Source organism: Pristis pectinata, chromosome 7 (genome assembly GCF_009764475.1).
Source record: "Pristis pectinata isolate sPriPec2 chromosome 7, sPriPec2.1.pri, whole genome shotgun sequence".
Taxonomy (NCBI): domain Eukaryota; kingdom Metazoa; phylum Chordata; class Chondrichthyes; order Rhinopristiformes; family Pristidae; genus Pristis; species Pristis pectinata.
Genome location: NC_067411.1, coordinates 50,524,077 through 50,550,771, shown reverse-complemented (window position 1 = coordinate 50,550,771; position 26,695 = coordinate 50,524,077). Strand labels below are relative to the sequence as shown.

Below are 26,695 nucleotides of genomic sequence, written 5' to 3'. Positions count from 1 at the left end.
AGGCGTCGACCGTGAGGGCAGTCAGGACCTCCGTACGAGAATGCACCAACATGACCACATCCGCCAAGGCCTGCTTGGTTTCGATGAACGCGGTGTCAGCCTCCTCTGACCAAACAATGTCTTTGCTTCCGCCTGACAGGAGAGCGAACAACAGGTGCATGATGCGGGCTGCGGATGGTATGAACCAGTAATAAAAGTTTACCATACCCGAGAAATTCTTGCAGGCCCTTGACGGAGGTGGGTCTGGCGAAGTGGCGGATGGCGTCGACCTTTGCAGGCAGGGGCGAGGCACCGTGTTTGTCGATCCGATGGCCCAGGAAATCGATTGCCTCGAGCCCGAACTGGCATTTGGCTGGGTTTATGGTCAGGCCAAAATCCCTCAGGCGAGAACAGAGTTGGCGGAGGTGCGTGAGATGTTCCTGGCGGCTGCTGCTGGTGATCAAGATGTCGTCGATGTATATGAAGACGAAGTCAAGGTCGCGCCCGACCGCGTCCATCAGTCCTTGGAAGGACTGAGCAACGCTCTTGAGGCCAAAGGGCAACTGGACGGATTCAAAGAGGCCGAAAGGTTTGATCAGCGCCATCTTTGGAATGTCATCCGGATGCATCGGGATCTGGTGATAGCCGCAGACGAGGTTGACCTTGGAAAATATGGACCCCCATGCAGGTTGGCAGTGGAGTCCTGAATATGCGGCACGAGGCACCGGTCCGGGGTAGTTATGTCGTTCAGGCATCAGTAATCACTGCGGGGTCGCCGGCCTCCGGCTGCCTTGGGGACCATGTGTAGTGGAGAGGCCCATGGGCTGTCCGACCTGCAGATGATTCCCAACTCCTCCATCTTCTTGAATTCCTCCTTCGCGAGGCAGAGCTTGTCCAGGGGTAGCCGTCGGGCATGGGTGTGGAGGGGTGGGCCCTGGGTGGGGATGTGATGGTGGACACCGTGCTTGGGCAAGGTGGTGGAGAACTGGGGCGTTAGTACAGACAGGAACTCTGCCAGGACCCTGGCAAACTCGTTGGTCGACATGGTGACGGAGTCAAGGTGTGGGGCCGGTATCTTGGCCTCACCCAATGAGAACGTTTGGAAGGTCCTGGCATGTACCAAGCGCTTACCCCGCAGGTCAACCAGCAGACTGTTGGCGCAAAGGAAATCTGCCCCGAGGAGTTGTTGCGCAAGAGCGGCCAGGGTGAATTTCCAGGTAAGGTTGCTGGTGCCGAACTGGAGGTGCACTGAACGAGTGCCAAAGGTCCAGATGGCGCTGCCGTTGCCAGCTCTGAGGGCGGGTCCTGGTGTGCAGTTGCGAGTCTCGTGGCTGTTGGGAGGCATGACGCTGACCTCAGCCCCGGTATCTACCAGGAAACAACGACTAGAATGCCTGTCCCACACATGCAAGAGGCTATCCGGCTGGCCAGCCACCATAGCCATCAGCGGCGGCTGGCCCTGGCGTTTCCCGGAAACCTGCATGGTGGCCGACACCTGCGGGCGTCTGCGCCCCACCGCTGGTGGTAGAAACACCATTGGTCGGTTGGTGCCTCAGACCTGGTGGCGGGCGGGGTGCAGTCGATTGCTGGGTCTGGCCTGCTGGGCCGCTGGGTACGTGGCATGGCAGTGTGCTTGACAGACGCCCCGCTCTCCTTCGCCTGCCAAAGGACATCAGCACGGGCGGCCACCTCCCGGGGGTCGCTGAAGTCGGCATCCACCAGGAGCAGGTGGATGTCGTCGGGTAACTGCTCTAGAAAGGTCTGCTCGAACATCAGGCAGGGTTTGTGGCCATCTGCCAAAGCCAACATCTCGTTCATGACCGCAGAGGGGGGGTCTGTCACCCAACCCATCAAGGTGGAGGAGGTGGGAGGCCCGTTCGCGTCGGGAAAGGCCGGAAGTCTCAAGGATGGTCTTGAACTTATCATACTTCTCCTCCTCTGAGGGTGCCTTGATGAAGTCCTCGACCTGGGCTGCGGTGTCTTGGTCGAGGGCGCTCACCACGTGTTGGTACTTGGTGTCGTCCCTGGTGATCTGGCAAATCTGGAACTGGGCCTCGGCCTGGTCGAACCAGACACGTGGCTGGAGGATCCAAAAGGTGGGCACCTCTTGTTGCGCAGACATCGTGGGTCCAAAAACGGTTGGGCCCGTTGGGGTCACCAATGTAGCGGCTAGCTACACTACTATAGAATAAAGACACGGAGTCTGTTGCTTGGAGTCAGAAGTCAATTGCTCGACAAGGGCACGGTGTGCCTTTTTATACCAAATCTCCTCCCGCGCTTCAGTTCCCACGCTGACGTCACGCGCGGGTCACCTGACCTTCCCGCGTGCGGGCTTTCCTAGCCCAACGATGGAGAAGAAGGAGGGCCCCATGCCATCTTGGGTTGGGGCCTCCGACGACACTTGCGATTTCGGGAGCCGGTTCGATACCGGTAAGGTGAGTTGCCACAGTACAATTTATAAGATGAAATCATATTAATGAAATATTTGCTGGAGAATTCATCATAAAAAAATTATTGTTGTTTCAAAAATCTGAGAGCAATCTCTGGAATACGAACAGGAAAGTTAAAGTTATATCATATATTTGCTGGCATAAATTTTTGCTCTTTCGAAGGAGGCACCATTGCAGCATCTCCAGCACAGAAAGTAGACAATAAGAGCAGGAGTGGGGCATTCAACCCTTCAAGTTTGTTATTTAATATGATCGTGGCTGATCATCCAAATTCAGTACCTGTTCCAGCTTTCTCTCCAGTTCCCTGGAACCCTCTAGCCCTAAGAAAAATATCCAGTTCTAGAAAAGATCCAGCATTTCTTGGAAATAATTGAGATGGAGGGAAATCTAGGTGATATTTTTGCTGTAAAATTCCCTGAAAATGTTAGAGTCAAAGAGTTATACAGGGCAGAAACAGGTCCTTCAGCCCATCTCGTCAATGCCAACCAAGTTGTCTACCTGAGCTAGTCCCATTTGGCTGTGTTTGTCCCTCTAAACCTTTCCTATCCAATGTACCTCTCTAAATGTCTTTTGAACATAACTGTACCCGCTTCTACAGCTTCCTCTGGCAGCTTGTTCCATTTACCACAATCCTCTATGTGAAAAAGTTGTCCCTCAGGTCCCTTTTTAAATCTTTCCCCTCACCTTAAATCTATGCCCTCCCGTGTTAGAATCCCCTACTCTGAGAAAAAAAACTGTGACCATTCACCTTATCTATGCCCCTCATGATTTCATATACCTCTTTACCCCTCAGTATCCTACACTTAAGGGAACGAAGTCCCAGCCTATCCAGCCTCTCCTTGTAATTCAAGCCCTCCAGTCCCGGTAACCTCCTCATGAATCTTTTCTGCATCCTTTCCAGCTTAATGACATCTTTCCTATCACTGGGTGACTAGAGTTGCACATAATACTCCAAGTGTGGCCTCACCATCTGTACAGTTGTAACATGACATCCCAACTCCTGTACTAATTGCCCTGACCGAAGAAGGCAAGCATGCCAAATGCCTTCTTCATCACCCTATCTAACTCTGTCTCCACTTTCAGGGAACAATGTACCACTAGGTTTCTCTATTCTACGACACTCTCCAGGGCCTTACCATTTACTATGTAAGTCCTGCCCTGGTTTAACTTACCAAAGTGCAACACCTCACACTTGTCCAAGGTAAATTCCATCTGCCATTCTTTGGCCTACTTCCTCAGGAAATCTAGATCCTGTTGTAAACTTAGCTAACCCTTTTCATTACACATATGTAACTGATTTTTATTGATGTAACATCCATAATGACTGCTAAACAACCTCCCTCTATCTAAAAATATATTTTATGTGTGGATTGTTACTCCTTGATTTCAAAGTATGAAAAAGTAATATCCTGTTGTGATCTTGTGTATCTGCCAATGTTTATTTCACATCCTGTAAAATATTTAAAATGTTAGTTTAGTACAAATGGATGTGAATGCACCTTCATGGCCTTGATCCATTGTTGTACCAGCCACTGCTGTTCAGTTTGAGAATGGTGCCCTTCAGTAAGTCATGTTCTGTTGATAGCTCTGCCTAATTTATGTGATCGTACTTGAAGCAACACCTAAGAAAAGTATAAGCAGTAAGTTGGTGATGAGTTTAGAATGTTACCACTTATAATAAGAGTCTGAGATCAAGTATGATGGAAGGAGAGAACTGGGTTCTCTGATTAAAGACGTGCAAGGTGAGGATGGCAATATAAATTCAATTGACACTGTTGGATGGTGTTGAGAATATTTAGGTGAATGGTTCACTGAACACTCAAGGGAAACAGCAGGATTGCCACCAGCTGGGAGATGGCAAGTTGGAGTATGGGGCAGCTTTGCTCAAGGCATGACTCTGAGGGATAGACAAGGAGCAGGATCACAGAGTGGCAATGGTGGCATAGTCTTCTTCAAGGCCAAGTCAAATGGGTGCTTTGGGCAGGTTCACTGGGAATCCTGCAGGTCAGGTAAGTAGTTCGAACAGAGATAGTATGGGCTTCATTGGGGGAGATAGGCAGGATGCTTTACCATGAATGTTGAGGGTAACACCTCACACTTATCCTCAGCCTCAGAATGCTTATTCAAGATTGTCCAGTGTAATGGTTGGCAAAGGATTGCAAAGTGTGCAAGTACTTGAAAAACTGACTGACCAAAAAGTAAAGGTAGTCCCCATATGCCTGGGAAGCAGGGAGGTAAATCTGTGGGGCAGAGCTACTGGAGTACCGGCCATACAACTGAGTCAGAGTGAAGGAATGGAAACAGGAGTACTCAGTGGTGTTTTTCCACACATCTGAAAAGAACAACAATGATACGAGATGTATCAATTGAGGGAGCAATTAATAAATAATAATATCAAAATCCCGGTGGTTCTGTGTTCTTTCTTTTCCATAAGAACACATCTTTGAAAGAGAAGTTAGTGAGAAGAGAATGTAATCCCTACTCTGCAAGAACCCAGGCGGGAAGTACATTTATCAAACCTGATAAGTGGTACATTTTCATCCATTCACTCACCGACCCCATCGCAGGAACAGTACCACCAATTTTTGTTTATTGACAATTGACTTCCACCTATCCTATGATGACTTGAATGGGAAATCCAGGGCAAAGTACCTGCCCTAGCATCCATGCTAAGGTCTCCCACCTTCCCCCCCAGTGTGGCCCATGGCTTGTACTGCTCACTTGACTTGCTGGCTTTCTGCCAAATCTGTCTACAGCATCCATGTGACAAAAGCTTGCTGAAGGAGTTTGCAGCAGATCGTTTTGTTATGAGACAGTTTGTGTATTTGGAATATTTCCACCACCTTCCACTGAGGCAGACCAAAACAAAGCAATGCACATACCTCTGGGTCATCAATACAATGGGTGCCCAGCAGGGATGGCATCTGGTTACCTTATTGTAGTTGTGGGCTACACACATCCAATAGTGATCCTTGGAACAGCCTCATTGAATTACTTGGATTAAGGGTCTATATTTTTCATAGGTTTTTAACCTTGGACAGTGAGGGATGGCTGTTGCACCTCACACTCTGGGATGCATGTGAGTTTGGGAGGCACCAAAGTCTCTCCAGTCAGCTGCTGACATTGGCAGACCAGTAGGTTGCAGCTTGAACAAGTTAACCTTATCTAGTCTGAGTGATCATATTTGTCATTGGCCAATTAACTAATTTTATGACATTACTGTTCTGAATGCCAGGCAACTCATTGAACAACAGTTGGCATCGGAAATTTGTGCCACACAGCTCGCAAAGTCTTTACCAGGAGGTTATTAGCAACTTCACTGACTACAAATTCCAGGTGTTATTGGGTTCTTTGCTTCCCGAAAGAAAACATATAAACAGAAAATGAAACAGAAAATTAATTCTAATGCCCCTGCAAATCCCAGCTCCTGGAGACTTAGAATACCCTTGGCAATTGTCCACCTGCTTCCCTCTATATTCAATTTCAATCTGCTGTCCTGATCAAGTGACAAACATCAAGCAAAAGGTGAAACGTTGACTCTGTTTCTCTCACTACAGACACTGCTTGACCTGCCAAGTACCTCCAACATTTTCTGTTTATATTCCTGTTTTGTAGGTCTCGTTAAGTTAATTTAATTAGCCTAGTTTGAGTTACGCAAGTTCAAGGACAACCTGGTGTTACTTTTGTAAAAAATTATCTCAATCTTTATGTTATCCCATGTTATAAAATCTGGAAACTTGTTTCCACTTAATGTTTCAACGATGTATTTTTCTAGTTTCCAGAACTATTATAGTGATGCCCACTGTGATCTGCAATGAGATCAGTAGAGTAATATCAAATCTTGTTTGAATTGATATTGCAGAGAGATATCCTGTCTTAACTGTCATGAAGACAAACTGTATTGATTAAATCAGGAAAAATTAATTGTTTGGTCATAAATTCTTAACCACAGAATCACAAAATAGAGCACTAATATCTGTGGCAACTCACCAAAAGTAGGATTCACTTGCAAACATTTTGTTGTACCTGAATAAATTAAATATGTAGGCTAAGAGAGAAATGTGGTGGTAAATTAGGTGTTCTAATTTCAGATGTTAATAAAAGCAGGCTTTACAGTTCTACAAAAATCAGCACATGTTTATTCATAAAGCTTGTGAAAAATTGTTCTATACCATTTCAGTTGCAATCTTTGAGCAGCTTTGGGCAACTTATTGGGATTCACAATGTGATGCTAACTAGATTGCTCTTTCATGCTACAGCACAAGTGGTGCAGTAAAGATTCAAGTTTATTGCTATGGTCATCTACGACGTATTGATAAAGGCTCTTTTAATTCAAGTAATCTATGTGAGTTTTTTTTCAAATATCTGGAACTACAAAAGGAGCTAAAGAAATTTTAGGCCACATATCACAAAAATTATTAATATTCCAAAGGTAAAAGTCAAAGAACATAATCCGTTGCTGTGCTCATGTTCTCGTGAGAAAAAACAATTCCCTTTTACTTCTCCAATTATTTTAACTAAATCAAGATCTTGATAGAAATTACATTGGTATGTTTGATTATGCAGTCCAAGATATAGTGTCTTTCTGTGCCACTGAGTGCAGAATCTCTGAGGTAATTGCCCAACAGTATTGATTTAATTGCCTAGGTTTATTTGTGGAATCCTAATTATTGACTGGAGGAAATTTAATGGAGCAGTCTTTATGAAGATTGGGAACTGCCGCTCCTGCTGTTGGACATAATGTACTGCATCGTGTCCCTTTGGATCATTTTGCACCATTATTTTATACCTTATTCCACTATGACAACACAATAACATTTAAAAAGTCATCCTCCTTATTTTCTAATGGCTGATCTATCTTTCTTTACTGGCAGGTTGAACGGTAGCACAGCACCAGTTGCTCTGTTAAATGTTTATCCACTATTGCACTCAGGGAAAATTCAGCAATCATGGTGAATAAGATGTCCACCCTAGGTACATTACAGAAAGGAATTAGACTGCTGAGACAGCAGTAGCATCTTTCACATCTTTGAAAAACTATGTAAACTTAGCTGTGCACTTCTGCAATAAAGTCTAAGTTAAAACTTTATAAACACTCAAGAAAAATGGTTTGTGGCATTTAATAAATATTTATGTTGGTTGAGAACTAGTTTACACTCTGGAAACCAGATATTTGTCAGAGATTGGGATTGAGAGGTTATAGACTCAAGCCTCTTCTGCTTTCTTTAACCCTACCGAGATATAAAAAAGAGGCAGAAGCCATCATGGCCCAGATTTTGTGGTCAGTGGCAAAAGGTATAGTGGTAGCCCTTCAACAGGCACACAGATACCCACAGACTTTGCACAACTTAAATCATTCGTGATCCAGAAGAGTGGCATTTTGTGTGGTGAATTTGTAAACAGTATGAGTCCAGGAAGTAATGAGAGTGAAGAATTTTTATTGAGACAAGTGGGGTATAAAATTGGGCTTGGTCCACTGCTAAGCTGCTGCAAGTACCACTTACAGATCAAAATAGTGTCCAATGCATTGTCAAAACTTGGAGCATGAATCATGCCAAATGCTATATCAGTGAGGGCATTGGCACATATGCAATGGTCATTTAACTGACAAAAGGAGAATAGGTAGACAATGCTGTCAGACAGCATCAGCATTGAGTAGGTCCCAGGTTTGCACTGTAGATGCTCTAGTCATCACCAAGTCTTGACCTGACACAGCTGAATGCATGTTAACAGCAGGAAGGACACTCCAAATAACTTGTTGTTGATGGATTTCCATGGGCTGTTGTGCAAATGTTTGATCCTTTCCCTATATATTTCAGGTTTCAAAAGTCCACAGGAAGTTGCAGGACAGCTGGTAAAGGTTACTTTCTGTGACCTCAAGGTTCTACGATAAACAGTTGTTGCCACACATTGTTGCAGTAGAAGGCATGACCATGGAATATACTATGGCTGGGAGAATGAGAAGAGGGCTCACAGAGCAGGACAAGCTGCTGGAAGAGAAGGATAGGGAAAAGAGTGCTCACTTAGTGTGCAATTGTGCCCAGGGTGATCAGGGTTGAACATTAGCAGTGTGTTCAAGGTCTGGGACATACAGTAAGTGCAGGAGTTGGAGTGCAGAGTGAAGGATATGATTGCTACAAGCAAATGCCGGTTGGCAGAGATGATTGGCAGTGAGTGATGGATGTAAGATGCGGGCAATGTGTTTAGTTGCATATGGCATTTTCAGTTGCATTTACTGACTTTGACCACAGTGTGAAATCATTGAATCTTTGTAGCATTACACCCAAATCCTCAGGACTAGGTTTCTAGTATTGACTTATAAACTCCCACTGCCCTTTCAATGTGTCCCTGAAGGATATTTAGCATCAATTCCTGGAGATCTGCTAACCATTATTCATTGTCTTTTAAGAAGTGAAGGCCAGGTTTGACTGTTGCTGAAAGGTGATGAGCTGGGTACCTAATTACTAGTTACAGCCAGCGAACAGCACACTTGGCAATGACAACAACAATCAGTTTACTGAGCAGGGGAGCATCATCCCCTGCAGCTTTCCTGCTGAATTCCAGTGATAATAGTGACATCCTTTGACATCAAAGCTGCACTTGATCAACTGTGAATCAAAGAGCCCTGGTAAAACTGGTCAGTGGCGTTCTGGGAGAAAACACTCCATTGGTTGAATGGAGACACAGGAGATTGTAGATGCTGGAATATGGAGCAACAAACAAAATGCTGGAGGAACTCAGCAGGTCAGGCAGCATCTATGGAGGGAAACGGACAGTCGATATTTCAGGTTGAGACCCTTCACCTGGACTCAAAGGCAGGTGAGATAGGAAGTATAAAGAGGTGAGGGGAAAAGGTAAGCTGCTTCGTCCGTCCCTTTTCTCTCTCCTCCTGATGTACCCAGTTTCTCCTACACCCATTCCAGACCCCCATCGCCCTGTTTTCCCTTCTTTCCCCTCCTCCACCCATTCCATATGCCCATCAACACACTCCTCCCACTGGTCCCCTCCCCCTACTGTTCCCATCTGCCCAGCCCACGTCCTTTATTTGGTTCCATGCTCCACCTTCCTTTCCTATCAGATTCCATCATCTGTAGCCCTTTGTTGTCTCCACCTAACAGGTCCCAGCCTCTGTCGCTGCCTATCACCCCTCCTCACCTGGATCCACCTGTCACTTGCTATCTCTTGCTCCATCCCTTTCCTTCACTTCTTTATACTGGTTATCACTCTCTACCTTTCAGTCCTGATGAAGAGTCTCAACCCAGAATGTCGACTGTCCATTTCCCTCCACAGATGCTGTCTGATCTGCTGAGTTCCTCCAGCATTATCTTTGTTGATTTGGTTAGAATAATATCTTCTGCAAAGGAAAGATGATTGTGATTGGTGGAAGCCAAACATCCCATCCCCAGGACTTCACTGCAGGAGTTGCTCAGGGCAGCCCTAAGTTCAGTTATCTTCAGCTGTTTCATTAATGGCCTTCCATTTGCCATAAGGTCAGAAGCAGGGATGTTTACCGATGTTTGCATGCAGCAAGACCTAGACAACATTCAGGCGAAGGCTGTTAAGTAGCAATTTTACATTCATGTCACACAATGGCCATCCTCAACAAACATTGACCATAATTTTAACCCCTGCCATCAAAGAGGACAAGATCAGTGGACACTTGAGAATATGATCTTCTGCAGGTTCCCTGACAAGTTGCGCATCATCCGGACCTAGGAAGATATTATCTTCCCTTCATTGTCCTTGAGACCAAGACCAAAAGGTGATGACTTTCTGGATAGGAAGTTCCACCAATGGGGAGGGTGAGGTGGAATGGAATGGAAGAGGGGTTTCTGTTGGGTACTTGTAGGTTGTGCTGTTTCCCAGTGTCTGCTGCCTTCTTTATTCTACCTGGTGGACATTATGAGTTTGGGAGGTGCTGTTGAAGAGGTCAGTGGTGGAGGAAGTAACTGGGTGTTAAATGTTGCTTTGTCTGAAATAGTGTTGAATATTTTAAGTGTTTTTGGCAAATATAAAGCACTTTTTTGTGTGCTGAATAGCCTGTTTCCATGCTGTCTGACTCTATTACATACAGCAAGCAAAATACAATGAGGGCATAAAGAGAAATTAAGTTTTAAAAAGGATTAAATATCTTATTTTTTGGATCTGAGAGACTGAGGTTTGACCCTTGTAAAAGTAACTTCTCAGGCTCAGTGTGTCTCCTCTTCAGTAATCAAACCTTCTCACACCATTAAAGATTCACCTACACCACAATGCCATACCCTGACTCTTTTGAATGGTGGGTGATTTGACAGCTGTATCAGAAGCCAACTCAGAAACAAAGTTTTAAATTTCCAGATATAATGGTGCAAGTTCAGACTTCAGACTTGCTGCCTGCATTACTGCTTAATAATGGTGAACACTGGCTGCTTTGCCATTATTCCTACCCAAAATCCTGGCTCCAAATTAAAACCCATAATTATTAACCTTGTCATCCCTGGCAGCTGGTCAGCCGTGCTCATGTCTCATATCAAAACTTATACTAATTGCAGCTTCTTAGTTTTTTGCCTGGAATATTCTTTTGATTGACTAGAAATCTTTTTGGATACTTTATGTCAATGGTAGGCTGTAAATTCATAGTGAAGAATCCCTCTAAAATTACTAACAAAAAAATCTTAGTAAGTTTGTTTTTTTTGCACATTGGCTTGTTTAAATGGTAAATGCCAACACACTGTTAAGTACAGAAAAGGAAAAATTACAACCCACGTGTTTCAAGTTGCAATTCTGTTGTTTCGAAGATCAGAAGCCTCTGAATTCCTTCACCAAAAATTGATCACAACCCTGAGATCAATTGACATCAGGCCATTTTGTGCTACAGTGATTGTGAAGCACCAGCCAGTTGAAAGAATAAAGCAAAAACAATAGCATAGCTTGCAGATGGTGTGAGATGAAAAAACAAGAACATAGAACAATTACAGCACAATTCAGGCCCTTCGGCCCACAAAGCTGTGCCAAACATGTCCCTACCCTAGTTGTATATGAGTATCTCAAAGAAAAAGGCAAACTTCAATTTTAATTATTACAAAAAGTTTAGTTAGAGGTCACTACATGGAAGATCTGACATCAAAGTCACATGAAGCAAATAAAACAATAGATATTTCCAGTGGTGTGACTAGTGTTAGCACAACAACACATTATTTTGTGTTTATTGAATGTCCAGGGCCAACATTACCAGGACTGTCATCTGGTCATTACCACAGTGTTATTTGTGATACTTTGCTGTGTGTACATTGGCTGCTAAGTTTCCTATATTACTATTGTGATTATACTTCAAAATTACATAGGCTGTAAAGCATTTTGGGATATCCATGGTTGTGAAACATGCTATATAAATGCAAGCCTTCCTTTCATAATCTTTGTCAGCTTTGCTCTAGTGGGTAGCATTTCCCTTTTTGAGCCAGAAGCTTATGGATTTAAACCAGGACCTGTGCACAAAATCTGGACTAATACTGCAGTGCAGTGTTAAGTTGTCAGAGGTGACATCATGTGAAAGAGACACCAAGGTGGTCATTTCTCAGATAGATGTCACGCAGCATTATTTGAAGACGAGAAAGGAAGCTTTTTTTCAACCAATACTACTAGAACAAATTTTTTGAATATTAATTTCTCTTCTGTTAGTGGCGCTATCATCACCCAGGACACTCAAAATGGCGCTATCATCAATACAACAATGACAGCACTTCAAAAGAATTAAGATGGCTGTGGGGTTGATTTGAGACATCCTGTTCTGGTGATCTGTTTTTAAAATATTGCCAGTAATTAGATCAATAGTGATAAGAAATGAAAGTGAAGAAAGATTCTTTCTATTCCAACTACTGCACACAATTTTTAGTTGAATTTCCTAGAACAGTTTATCAACATTACAATCACTTGTGGTCAATATGCTTTGAGCTATTAGTTCTGACAGAGGTTGTTTATCCCTTTTCCTTAGCGTGTTTCATCAATTTTGAGCTGATTTCCTGTTGTAGCCCTTGCACTGCAAATGACAGTTGTAAAATATATGAAATCTTTATGTTGTATATGTGGGTAAAAAAATCCCTTCTAACTCCTGCTTTACCAAATATCAAAATTACTCTCAGGTCGTGCAGGTTTTAAATGTGTTCTCAGGACTATGGCGTAGGCAAAAGAGAAGAGCAAAGATTTGTGTAAATTTGTGCTACTTTGCATTCTTCTTGTTTGCTGATGTAGGGCAATAGCAATGATACCAAACCACATGTTTTCACGGCTGTTCTTTTTTCAGGATTTATTTTACTGATTTATCAGGAAATATTGTAAGGCTTTGAATGAGATAGACACAAAAACTAATGCAAATGCACAAAAAGGCCATAGGACTAGTGTGTTGAAAATTATCATGTGCTCTTTATCCTAGAGATGTAGACATGCTGAGGCTATTATCAAAAACGAAGAACCCATTTTTCCTTTAGTTTGTAGTTCTTTAAATGTGTTTCTTTCAACAGCATGGTATACTGTTTATAGTATTCACCAAATCAGCAAAAGCAATCTAATATTGTTACTGTTATTTAGATCAATAACATGATATTTTGGTCCTGCAATGGTTGAAGATAATGCTCCTTTGGTATTTGATGCTCTGCTCTCGTCAAATTAAAATATGCAGTGCATTAAAAAGAGAGTTAGTTTTGTTTATACATTGCTTTTACTGCAGTTGTAGGAGTAACTGTATTAAATTATTCAGTGTGAAAGAATTTCATCAAAGCTGGTTCTTTTTTCAAAATAAAGTGTAAAGTTCAATGAATAGAAAAGGTCAATCAACAAATGTGCTGCAGTGATTTAATATAAGTGACTGAAGGAGCTTGTCTCAGCTTAGAATCATGAAATGGAAAATTTCATGTCACTGTTACACCAAAGATGATACCTTACTTGTAAAAATCAGCGATGATCCTGTATTTTTAAATGTTTCTTTTGAGAAAGAGGCTGTGAAAGCATATTTTGTAGCCAGCTTTATTACATTTTTCGGTAATTGTGGTTAACTCCCAATATTTAACTGAAATTTATAGATTAATTAATCAGAAATATTAAAGTACTAAATTCTTTCGGACATTTTTACGGCAACATTTTGTTCAGAATAGGAAACCTTGGAAATCTTTTTGTTGCATTTTAAAATTAAACACAATTTATCTATTAACAAAATTTCACTTGGGATTTTGGAATGCATTTGGAAAACTAATACATTCTTTTGAAAGCAGTGTGAAACCCCTTGTGACAGTGCAAGGGTTTAGAAAAGGACAGGTTTTTCTATGTGTCATGTGCATATCCCAATTATGATTAATTAGGTTGATTCTTTTTTAAGCTGGCACTATTTTAAAAACGCATTAAGTAAACCCTGGGAATCCTATCTGCCATTATGGCGCAGTGCACAAATAATTATAACTTATTAGCTGTATTAGGAGCTTTAAATGTACTTGTGACTTTTTGCTGAACTATATATTGAAGATTGTGTTAATTTATCCTTTGTTCAAAATGTATTGCTATGATTAAATTATTTTACTGGAATGTAGATAAAGCTGTACTAATCAAGCTATGAAAGATTTCAATACTGCAGTATTTCAAAATATAGGCTACAGTGATTATGAAGAACTCACCAGACACTGGCATTAAGCCAAAAATAGTTATTCATTTTTGTGCAAATTTGGAGAATTATCTTCCCTGGTTAAATACAGCATTTTTGGGTTAATCTTCTGCCAATCATCTGTATTTCTAACAATGTGACTGGGGAAGGCCAGAGACTACTGTTCAAATGTGTTTTATTATTACTATTATAAATAGAATAATTGGTATCTCAGAGTATCTCATCCCTTCCCATGGGCATTTCCCTTTCATTCTATAACCTAAGTAGCAGGTAAGCTTTACTTTACACTCCAGTAATTTTTTTAGTGGACTTCAGGGGCCGGGCTACAGCGTGAAAGGGGAGTGACATAGGAATAGGCACTTATGATTATTTTAATGCCCTGTTGCTAACGTTCTCTCATCATTGAAGCAGCTTTTAGGCATTTTAGGTAGCTATAGCATAGTTATTTCATGTCTTGAAAGAAATAAAAACCACTTATTGTTGATCTTTTTCAAACCATCTAATCAGAACTAGAGGGATAGAAAATGAAGTAAGAATAAAATTAAAACATAAGTTTGATTTTATTAATGACATGTTTTTGCAATTTATACTGTTAAGCCCAGAGTATGACATTGCAGAATTTCAGATTCCCAGATCTAACTATCCCTTACAGTCTGCCTATATTCTGAGTAGCATTTCTGTCAGTATGTTATTACCCTGAAAGTAGTGCAATAAACAAGCTTATCTGGAAATCACATTCTTCATAAAGTAACCAGTGGTTATCATCAATGTTGTCTGAATCATTCTGGTAGGAACCCATTTGCTTAATTCATGGGTTTATGAAAGTACAAGGGAGAAAATTTTCTGCAGCTGCAGCAGTGTGTTCCTGATGATGGGACTGATAGGTATCCAGAATGCTGACCTGATATTATTGTGCACATCCTATTTTCTTCTTTTTTTTAGTTAAATTATCCCACTAGATAATTGTATCATATAAAAACTCAACCTATTCTTAACTATTTACAAAGCTATGAGGAGAATTTGGCAAAGGAATATAAGTTTGAATTAATTTGTTAGTGTTTTCTAAAACTACAAATTTGTTCTTTATGAATTCATATTTTGTTTAAGCTGTTGCAGTAACACAGAACCTAGATGTGAAGTATCACCATGCACTGGCATGGTACAGCACACTGTCACTCCTTACTCAGCTGCAGGATGTTAAAGGTGGTTCTTCATCAAATGACTTCAACGTGTTCTGTGTTTACGTTGTTAATAGTTGAGAATTTCAGCTTTAGTTTTCTGGTAAAACGCAGCATGTTGGTTTAATCGCCTTCTAGTCATCTGTATTTATAACAGTGTGCATGAGGAAATGATTTTCCAGCCACTTTTGGTGCAAGCACATATGAGAGCAGATACTCAGAATGAAAAAGAACAGAATTCAGGGCAAATAATCTTGAAATGGACAGCGAAATTAGCACTGGTATCTCTAAGAGCATAACAAATAGCAGAAGTAGGCCTTTTGACCCCTTGCTAACCTCTGCACTAACCCCACAAATCTATTAATCTCTGTCCTGAATAGACTCGACCATGGGCCCCCATAGCCCACCTTTACAGAAGATTTCAAAGATTCATTGCCCCCGTATAAAGAAATGTCTTCTCGTCGCAGTTCTGAATGGTCGACCCCTTATTTTGAGACCATGGCCTCTAGTTGTAAATATTCTAGCTGGGGAAAACATCAACCCCATATCTCCTGTCAAGCCCCATTGTTAATGCTGGAAATCTGAAATAAACACAAAGTGCTAGAGAGATGCAGCAAGTCAAGCAGCATCAATGGACAGAGAATGCAATGACCTTCCAAATAAATGGTAATGTATGGTCATCGACCTGAACTATTCTGTCTCACTCTCAACAAGTGCTCCCTGAGCTGCTGACTGTTTTCATAGAGTCAGAGAGAACTACAGTACAGAAACAGACCCTTTGGCCCACTGAGTCCATGCTGACCATCAACCACCATTTATATTAATCCAATAATAATTCCATAAGAATCTTGTACACTTCAATGAAATCGCTTCTCGTTCTTTCAAACTCAAGGGAGCATGCGTTCAGTCTGCTTAACATATCTTCAGGGCAAACCTTCCCCATCCCAGAAAAGGTATTTTCCTCAAGACATTTCAATTAAAACATTGTATAATTTTTAAAATCACTTAAAAAAGGGCATAATTGGATACCTTCTCACATCTATTTATTCTTCAAACAGTCAATGATAATTGCAATAAGCATCAAGAATATAAATATAAATAGTACAACCTGTGTGGGAAAAAAAATCTTGTTAACACATTATTTTCAGGAACAAAGAACAGATTCCTGTAATGTGGATGTCCCCTAGAGACAGCAGTAACATACTTTATTGATCTGGCAGCTGAGGATGAATAGCCGTTGAAAGATGAAGTGTTATTGCAAATCACGTCATTAAGAAGATCATTAAACCATGAATAGTTCAATAAGATATTAACAGCATACTCAACAGAAAGTGGACTGACTTTCATTCACCATTTTCCTTTGTTATGTTTAGAATTGTGTCACAGACCATGTCAAAGTGATATTATCATTCATCTTTGCAATGATGTCTTTTATTAGAGTGTTGTTTGTGAAGTGTTTTTGGGAGAATGAGCAGGTACGTAGCAACTGTGGTCATGTTAATAAGGAATGTAAGACTGATGAAAATCATTACCGGCAATAACTGCGGTGAAGCATCTTAAGATAAGAATGTATCCCTGAGAAAGAGTGTCACATGGAATAAATAGAAGTCTGAACTTTGAGCTACTGCTTTCTGGTGTTATTTACTTAAGACTATTGCCCTCTAGAGGTAATTCGAGAAATAGTATTTTATCTTTTTATTCATTCATTTACAAGTTATGGGCATTGCTGGTACAACTAACATTTATTCACCATCCATATCTGCTCTTGCAAGAATAGTGGTGAGCTGCTTTCTTGAACTGCTGCAGTGAAGGCACTCCCACAGTGCTGTTGGGGAAAGAGTTGCAGGATTTAGACCCAGCATTGGTGAAGGATCAGGATACATTTCCATACCAGGATAGTGTGTGACTAGAAGGGGAACTTGCAGCTGGTGGCATTCCCATGCGCCTGAAGTTCCTCTCTATCTTCGCATAGAGATTGCAGGTTTGAGAGCTGGTATCAAAGTCGCTAATAAGTTTAGTTCATTTTGTAGATGGTACCCACCGTGTACTGGTGGGGGAGGAAATGAATGTTTAGAGTGATGGATATTTTTTTCTTGATAGTGTCAAGCTTCTTGAGAGTTGGAGCTGTGCACATCCAGGCAAGTGGATAGTATCCCATTGTGCTCCTGACTTGTGCCTTGTAGACAGTAAAAAGACTTTCGGGTGTCGGGAGTTGAGTTGCTTCTGTAAGGCACCAAGCTTCTGACCTACTCTTGTTGCCATGTTATATATGGGGCTAGTCCTGTTGAGTTTCTAATAAATGAAGACCCACAGGATATTAATGGTGGGGATTTCAGCAATGGTAATGTCACTGAACGTCAAAGATAAGTGGTTAGACTCTTGTTGGTGTCATTGCTGGTATGTATATCAAGTTTAAGTTTATTGTCATGGGTAGAAATGCCATGAAAATTAGCCTTCTGCAGCAGCAGCAGCAGCACAGTACATTACAACCATGACAAGCATAAGTTAACATATACTGTAGACCTAAGTTAACACAAATTATACACAAGCTACATGACAAAATGAACATAACGACGTTAGTGCAAGTTGAGAGAAAAAATACAGTCCAAGGTAGTGTTAGGGTTTTTCAGGTCAGTTCAAGAAGTGGGGAAGAAGCTGTTGTTAAACCTTGAGATGTGGATCTTCAGGCTCCTATACCTCCTGCCTGGATGGCAGCATCGAGAAGAGGGCATGGCCCAAATGGTGGGGGTCCTTAATGATGGATGTCACCTTCCTGAGACATCGCCTCTTGTAGATTCCTCAGTGGTAGGGAGAGCTGTACCTGTGATGGAACTGAGTCCACCACTCTCTGTAGCCTTTTGCATTCCTGTGCATTGGAGTTTCCATACCAAGCCATGATGCAACCAGTCAGAATGTATTCCACTGTACATCTTTAGAAGTTATAGTCTTCAATGGCATACCAAATCTCCTTAAACTTTGAAGAAAGTGGAGATGCTGACATGCCTTCTTCATGGTTGCATCTATGTGCTGGGCCCAGGATAGATCCTCCGAGATGTTCACACCCAGGAACTTGAAGGTGCTCACTCTTTCAACTACCATCCCTTCAATGGGGACTGGTGCTTTTTCACCTGACTTCTCTTTCCTAAAGTCCACAATCAGTTCCTTGGTTTTGCTGATGTTGAAGCAGCTGGGAACTTTAGACCACAGAAGTGAAAGGTTAAAGACATCCCTGAACACTCCAGCCAGTTGGTCAGTGCAGAGTTTTGGCACACGACCAGGTACACCGTCCTGAAGGATATTCTGACGTCAGCCTCTAAGACTAAGATCACAGGATTATCAGGTGCTGTGGGGACTCAGATGTGTCATCACACATTATTTACCATTTATCAGACCCTGACTAATTGTTGACAAGGTGTTACTGCATGCAGGCATTGACTATTTCATTTGCCAAAGAGTTTTGAATGGAATTGAATGCTGTGCAGGATTCAATTCCATATTCCAATTCAATGACGAAAGGAAAGGCATTGATTAAGCAGATGTACAAGGTGGGGCCTGAGAAACTGCTCTAAGCAACTCCTGCAGCAATGTCCCAGGACTGGTGTAGTTGACTGCCAACAGCCACAAACAACTTCCTTTGTGCATGGTACAACTCACTGGATAGTACAGTAGTACAGTGGCACAGCTAGTTGTGCAGCTGCCTCACATTACAGTGACCTAGGTTCAATCCTGACCTCTGGTGCTGTCTGGGTGGAGTCTGCAAGTTCTTCCTGTGACCCCCGTGACTTCCCTCTGGTGCTTCAGTTTCCTCCCACATCCCAAAGACATGCAGATTGGTAGGTTAAGTGGCCACTGTAAATTACCCCAAACGTATGTGAATAGTAGAATCAGGGAGAAATTGATGCTAATGCATGGAGAGTCAGTTACAGGCAAAATTACTGAAGGAATGGGATTGCTCCATGAGCCAGCATAGACAGCATAGGCACTGTAGCGTAGCGGTTAGCGTAACGCTTTACAGCGCCAGTGACCCGGGTTCAATTCTGGCCGCTGTCTGTAAGGAGTTTGTACATTCTCCCTGTGTCTACATGGGTTTCCTCCGGGTGCTCCGGTTTCCTCCCACATTCCAAAGACATATGGGTTAGGAAGTTGTGGGCATGCTATGTTGGCGCTGGAAGCATGGCGACACTTGCGGGCTGCCCCCAGAACACGCTACGCAAAAGATGTATTTCACTGTGTGTTTCGATGTACATGTGACTAATAAAGATGTATTGTTTTGTCTTGGGCAGAAATGGCCTCCTTCTATGTTATAAAAATATAGTAACATTGAGTCCAGCCAGCAGAGTGTTTACGTCTTGATTGTTATCTTAACTTCTAATTTAATGCTGACCCATTTAAGTCAAAAGCAGTATAATACGGAGTCATACAACATAAAAAGAGGTCCTTCAGCCTAATTTCTTTGTCATCTGCAAGCTGACTATGCATGCCACCTACAATCTCATAATTAATATAAAACAGTATGTAAATATATAATAAACAACAGTGGACCCAGCACCGATCCCCACGACACACCATTGGTCACAGGCTTCCAATCTGAAAAAATAACCACCTGTCCTTCCACCAAGCCTATTTCGTATCCAATTAGCTAGCTCATCCTGGATACCATGTGATCCCACCTTCTGCACCAGTCTATCATGCGGGGCATAGCCAAAGTCTATCTACCTCCCTAGCTTCACTAATCCTCTTGGTCACCTCTTCAAGAAACTCAATCCAATTCATGATACGAATTTGTGGCTAAGGAAGACAGAAAAACCTCTCTCACAATGTTCTAGGATACACCTGGTCATGCCATGGGGATTTATCCACCTTTATGTGCCTCAACACCTCCAGCACCTCTTCTTTCGTATTGCTGATGTTTCAGGGCATCACTGTTCTCTTTCCTAAATTCCCTAGCTTCCATGATGATCTCCACGCTGTGCCCCACTATATCCTTAGACAACCTTTTTTGCTATTTATGACTCCTCCAGTTTTTGTGTCATCTGCAAAATTTCTCATCATAGCACCGACATTCTCATCGAAGTCATTTACATATATTGCAGACAACAGAAGTCCCAATACCAATCCCAGTGTCCACCACTTGTTTCAGATTTCCTGAGGACTCTTTTTCTGGATGACAGCCAATAACTAGTAGTGCGCAGCAGGGATTAGTGTTTGAACATAGAACAGTACAGCAGTAGACAGGCTATTCAGCCCACGATGTTGTGCCAATCTTGATGCCAATTTATACTAAATATCGTCCTCCTGTATATCCCTCCATTCCCTTCATATTAATGTGCCTATCTAAAAGCATCTTAAACTCCACCAAACTGCCTGCTTCCACTACTACCCCTGGTAACCAGGCACCTACCACTCTCTGCGTAAAAAAACTTGCCCTTCACGTTGCCTTTAAACTTCCCCCCTCTAACCTTAAAGGCATGTCCTCTAGTGTTGACGTTTCCACCCTGGGAAAAAGATTCTGACTGTCTACCCTATCAATGCTTTTCATAGTCTTAAAAACCTCTATCAGATCTCCCCCCAGTCTTTGACACTTTAGGGAGAACAACCCAAGTTCGTTCAATGTTTCCTCATAGCTCATACCCTGTAATCCAGGCAGCATACTGGTAAACCTCTTCTGCACCCTTTCCACTGTCTCCATATCCTTCCTATAATAGGGTGACCAGGACTGCATGCAATACTCCAAGTGCGGTCTGACTAAAGTTTTATATAGCTGCAGCATGACTTCCTTACTCTTATATTCAACACCCTGACCAATGAAAGCAAGCATGCCATACACCTCCTTTACCACCTTGTCCACTTACATAGCCACTTACAGTGAACTATACACCTGGACCCCAAGATCCCTCTGTACCTCAATGCTATTAAGGGGCCTACCATTAACTGTATATTTTCTCCTTTCATTTGACCTCCCAAAGTGTAAGAGCTCACACTTGCCCAGATTAAACTCCATCTGCCACTTCTCTGCCCATATCTGTAACTGATCTATATCCCGCTGTATTTTTTGATAGTCCTTTACACCGTCCACAACTCCACCAAACTTGGTGTCATCTGCAACAAGATTATTTGGGCCCCAGCTATTCACAATGATTTTAACAAAGGAGCTAAATGTAACATGTCCAACTTTACTGATGGGCAGAATGTGAGGAGGATGCAAAGAGACTCCAGTGTGATTTGGACAAGTTGGGTGAGTGGGCAAATGCTTGGCAGATGCAGTTTAATCTGGATGAATGTGAAGTTATCCACTTTGTTTTAAAAACAGAAAAACAGATTATTATCTGAATGGTGATAGATTGGGAAAAGGGAAGATGCAACAAAGCCTGGCTGTCCTTGTATACCAGTTGCTGAGAGCAGCTATTTCAGGCATTTAGGAAGGCAAATGGTTTGTTGCAAGAGGATTGAGTACGTGAGCCTGTTCAGGGTCTAGGTGATCTGCAGTTTTGTGTCCATAGAGGAACTTCCAAGAAAGTTCACTAGACTGATTCCTGGGATGGCAGTACTGGCATATGAGGAGAAGTTGGGTTGATTAGGCCTATATTCACTGAAGTACAGAAGAAAGGGTCTCACAGAAAACTTAAAAATTATAACAGGGCTAGACGCAGACTAAATGCAGGGAGAGTGTTCCAGTTGGCCAGTGAGAGCAACTGGAACATCTCCGGGCAAAGTCTCACAATATAGAGTATGCTATTTAGAATTCAGGATTCATTATATTAGGTTCAGGAGAAACTTCATCACCCAGACAGCGGTGAAGCTGTGGAATTCTCCGTCACAAAAAGTGGAGGAGGACACAGAGGTGCAGCTAGAAAAGCCAGTGCCACACAGCCCCAGTGATCCAGGTCAAATCCTGATCTCCAGTGCTACCTATATGGAGTTTGCATGTTCTCCCTATGACCTCATGGGTGCTCCAATTTACTTCCAATCCCAAAGACATGCGGGTTGTTTGGTAAATGTCCCCTGGTGTATAGGTGAGTGGCAGAATCTGAAGTGAGTTGATGGGAATATGAGGAGAATAAAATGGGATATGTGGAAAATTGGTGAAAGTGGGTGCTTGATTTGGTTAAATGAAGGGCCTGTTTCCATACTGTCTGACTCTAAGGAGATAGATATATTTCTTAATGCCAAAGGAATCAAGAGGTACAGGAGAAGGTGAGAACAAGGTTCCCAAGTGGATGATCAGCTTGATCTTGCTGAACAAGGGAGCAGACCCAAAGAGCCAAACAACCTACACTGGCTCCTACTCTCCATGAGTTGTTTATGCTGAGCATATGAGAAAGATCCATCAACAAGTTTAACAGATTAGAAGATAACATCTGATATTGTAGAGTTTTACCTTTTGAGTGTTTGCTGTGATTACATCAGGAGTGAATAGGCTTAGTTTTCCTTTTCTGTTACCTTGTTTTCATTGCCTTGTTTTCAAAAGCCAAAAATTCTGGAAAATCTCAGCAGATCAGGCAACATCTGTGGAAGGAGAAGCATCCAATTTTTCGGGTCTGCGACCCTTTGTCAGAACAAGGAGAGAGATGCAAGTAGTTTTCAGTGGGAGAGAAGGTGGGGGGAATATGTAGAACAAAGGGAATGTCTGTGACGGGATGAATCAAAGTGGTTTCATTGGGACAGTTATTGGCACATTCAGCTTCTTGGTCTGTGTAATGAATTCTATGCATGTGGGATTGGAAAAACTGAACCAACATTATATAATTGCAGAAAATGGAAAATGCTGGAAAAACTAAGCAGGTCAGGCAGCATCTGTGGAAAGATAAACAACTAAAATTTAGGAAAGGATCTGAGAAATGAAGAAATAGTTAGCTTGGATAACATTGAAATGTGGGTAAAACCATAGGAGTTTCTCTGATAGAATGAATATATGTGGCAAATGGGATCAGATGCTATAGCTGTGTAGTTTCTTGCTTCTGTGGTTCTGGGACATGTCCACCAAGATAGGCTATACACAGGGAGGTACAGGGTGACCTTGAGCTTCAGTTCTGATGAAAGATCACCAAGCCGTATTGTTAACCTTATTTTTCTCTTTCCACAGGTACTGCTTGACTGCCGAATGTCTGCAGTACTCTTTTTATTTCGGATTTCCAACTGCTTTGTTTTGTATCTCATGGTTCCAGAACTATTTTCCTCCCTCTCTCCTCTCTTCTTATTCACCTCCCTCTATTCATACCTCCTCTAGATAGATCAGCTGCAATTAATGAGCCTTCACCACCCTCTCTCAGCAGGCAGCACCACCACACCTCCACCCTATCAAAGACATTCCCAAAGGTTCTCTACAACTTAAAACATGTTTGATTTCTAATTCTTCCCAACTCTGTTGAAAGATCATCAAGCAAACATTAACTCTGTTCCTCTCTTCACACTAGCTGCCTGACCTGCTCAGTATCTCCAGCATTCTCTGTTTGATTTCAGATTCCAACATGCAGTAGATTGTTTTTTGCTTCATGAAAATAAAAACAAAATGAAGATAGGAGCATCTCACTTTTAAATTGGATCTGAATTTTACATTCCCTTTTGTTGATGACATGAAGAATGTGGTCCAAAAGAGTGCAACGACTGGCATGCTCATTACCAGAAGTATCTGTAACATACCTTTTGCATGTTTGAGGTTGTGGAGGGATTGGAGACACAGCAGTGGTGACATTGAGGAAGCTAGACTGATTTAGGATATACTTTGCAATTCTTTTAGCTCGTATTTTTCTTTTTAGCCTGATTTTACAACGCATGTTAACAATTTTAATGTCAGGGTCCATGCATTGTACTTCAGTCATTGTCCAGTTATAATCCTGAGACAGGATTGAATTAAGAGTTTTCAACATGTACTGCTTCATTTCATTCCTTTCTTTATTGCAGTTTCCCTGTGTCCCAGGTTTAATGGAAGCATTGCTGGAAAAGATGGCAGAGAAAGAGAAACTAAATGAAGAATATGCTTTGCTCCCAAAAGAAGACGGTTGACAGGTTTTTCCCTTTTTGTCGACAAATGGCAATGTATTGTGGCTGATGGGTTATAACAGAATACAGAGATGGTGTGTTAATAAAATTGACACTGGCTTTGTTGTCTTCTACAGTGTCAGATCCTGTGATTATACAAAATAAATAGAAAAGAGTGGAAACATTTTTCATTAAAATATGTATTTTTCTTCCCCTGAAGTGCAGGGATATAATTTAATAAATTACTTACTTCCCCAGCTCTTGCTAAAAAAACATTTATCACATTAATATTAAATAGTTAATATTTAGAGTATTTTTGATGAACCTTAAACATTGATTGTTTCATATATTTAAGGTTTGAGTTTTGGAAGAATTCATTTTTGAAGTGCTCATTAAATGTCTTTTTTAGAACATAGAACAATTACAGCACAATTCAGGCCCTTCAGCCCACAAAGCTGTGCCGAACATGTCCCTACCCTAGAAATTACTAGGCTTACCCATAGCCCTCTATTTTTCTCAGCTCCATATACCTGTCTAATAGTCTCTTGAAAGACCCTATCATATCAGCCTCCACCACCGTTTCCGGCAGCCCATTCCACGCACTCACCACTCTCTGAGTAAAAAACTTACCCCTGACATCTCCTCTATATCTACTCCCCAGCACCTTAAACCTATGTCCTCTTGTGGCCACCAATTCAGCCCTGGGGAAAAACCTCTGACTATCTACCCAATCAATACCTCTCATCAGGTCCCCCCTCATCCTCCGTCTCGCCAAGGAGAAAAGGCCGAGTTCCCTCAACCTGCTTTCATAAGGCATGCTCTGCGTTCCAGGCAGCATCCTTGTAAATCTCCTCTGCACCCTCTCTATGGCTTCCACATCTTTTCTGTAGTGAGGCGACCAGAACTGAGCACAATACTCCAAGTGGGGTCTGACCAGGGACCTATATGGCTGCAACAATACCTCAGGCTCCTAAATTCAATTCCCCAATTGATGAAGGACAATACACCATATGCCTTCTTAACCACAGAGTCAACCTTTGCAGCTGCTTTGAGCGTCCTATGGACTCGGACCCCAAGATCCTTCTGATCCTCCACACTGCCAAGAGTCCTACCATTAATACTATATTCAGCCAACATATTTGACCTCCCAAAATGAACCACTTCACACTTATCTGGGTTGAAATGCATTTGCATCATTAAATTTACTATTTGTAAATAATATTTATTTTGAAATGTAATCAAATTAAGAGTGTGGTTGTTAACATCCCATCACAGATTTTATTATAAAATAATTCAGTGTCTTTATGCCCATTTTACAAGAAATATTGATAAGAATTACTTTGTTTGTTTCTTATAAGAATACATCATTCAATATGCTGTTATATTTAATATTTTTTTAATTAGTTCCCTGCCTTTTTCCTTTTCATGTTTTAATTTGTTAATACTGAAAATATTAAGATTATGTGAAAATTCAAAACTCTTTTAAATGTAATTACTAATTTGTACAGTTGTGAAATTCTTTTCTATGTCCCATTCTTCCATTGGAGATTACTCAGGAAGGAGAATTTCCATGCTACAAGCACTTTCATGTGTATGTATTTCCCTGTGATGGGATAGTATCAACATAAGACCCCTGGCTGATTACTATCTAAAATATAGCACAACACACTTTCTCCTGCAAAGTACAACCAGTTAATGAATTATCATCATAGAACCCTACTAACTTGCACTGTTAAGGCTCCATTTTTGGAGACATCCCAAGCATGTCAGCTCCAGCATTTTCACCAGGTCAGAAGTTTATGAATTCAGGTCCCACTCCATAGACTTGAGCACAAAATCTCAGCTGATACACCCAGTGCCCCACTGTCAAAAGGGCAATACTGAGGGAGCTTTGCAATGCCTGAGAAGAAGTACTGAGGCGATTCCAAACTGTCAGAGGAGCAATGCTGAGGGAATACCACCCTGTCGGAGAAGCTGAATGGAGGGATTGGTATTGCTATTGGTTTATTATTGTCACTTGTACTGAGGTACAGTGAAAAGCTTGTCTTACAAACCGATCGTACAGGTCAATTCATTACACAGTGCAGTTACACTGAGTTAGTACAGAGTGCATTGATGTAGTACAGGTAAAAACAATAACAGTACAGAGTAAAGTGTCACAGCTACAGAGGAAGTGCAGTGCAATAAGGTGCAAGGTCACAACAAGGTAGATCGTGAGGTCATAGTCCATCTCATTGTATAAGGGAACCATTCAATAGTCTTATCACAGTGGGGTAGAAGCTGTCCTTAAGTCTGGTGGTACGTGCCCTCAGGCTCATGTATCTTCTACCCAATGGAAGAGGAGAGAAGAGAGAATGTCCCAAGTGGTGGGGTCTTTGATTATGCTGGCTGCTACACCAAGACAACGAGAGGTAAAGACAGAGTCCAAGGAGGGGAGGCTGGTGTCCGTGATGCGCTGGGCTGTGTCTACAACTCTCTTCAGC

General features: G+C 41.9%; 1 protein-coding gene across 6 annotated transcripts in view; it reads left to right on the top strand.

The window, feature by feature from the left end:
- cntln (centlein, centrosomal protein) overlaps positions 1 to 24,385 on the top strand; it is a 432,461-nt gene extending 408,076 nt beyond the window's left edge. For all 6 annotated transcript variants that reach the window (XM_052019932.1, XM_052019931.1, XM_052019933.1 and 3 more), the window contains one exon: positions 24,135 to 24,385. In XM_052019932.1, the coding sequence (XP_051875892.1) occupies positions 24,135 to 24,236 (102 nt within the window). In that variant the 3' untranslated portion in view covers positions 24,237 to 24,385. The remainder of the gene's footprint in view (positions 1 to 24,134) is intronic.
- Positions 24,386 to 26,695: the final 2,310 nt, after the last annotated feature.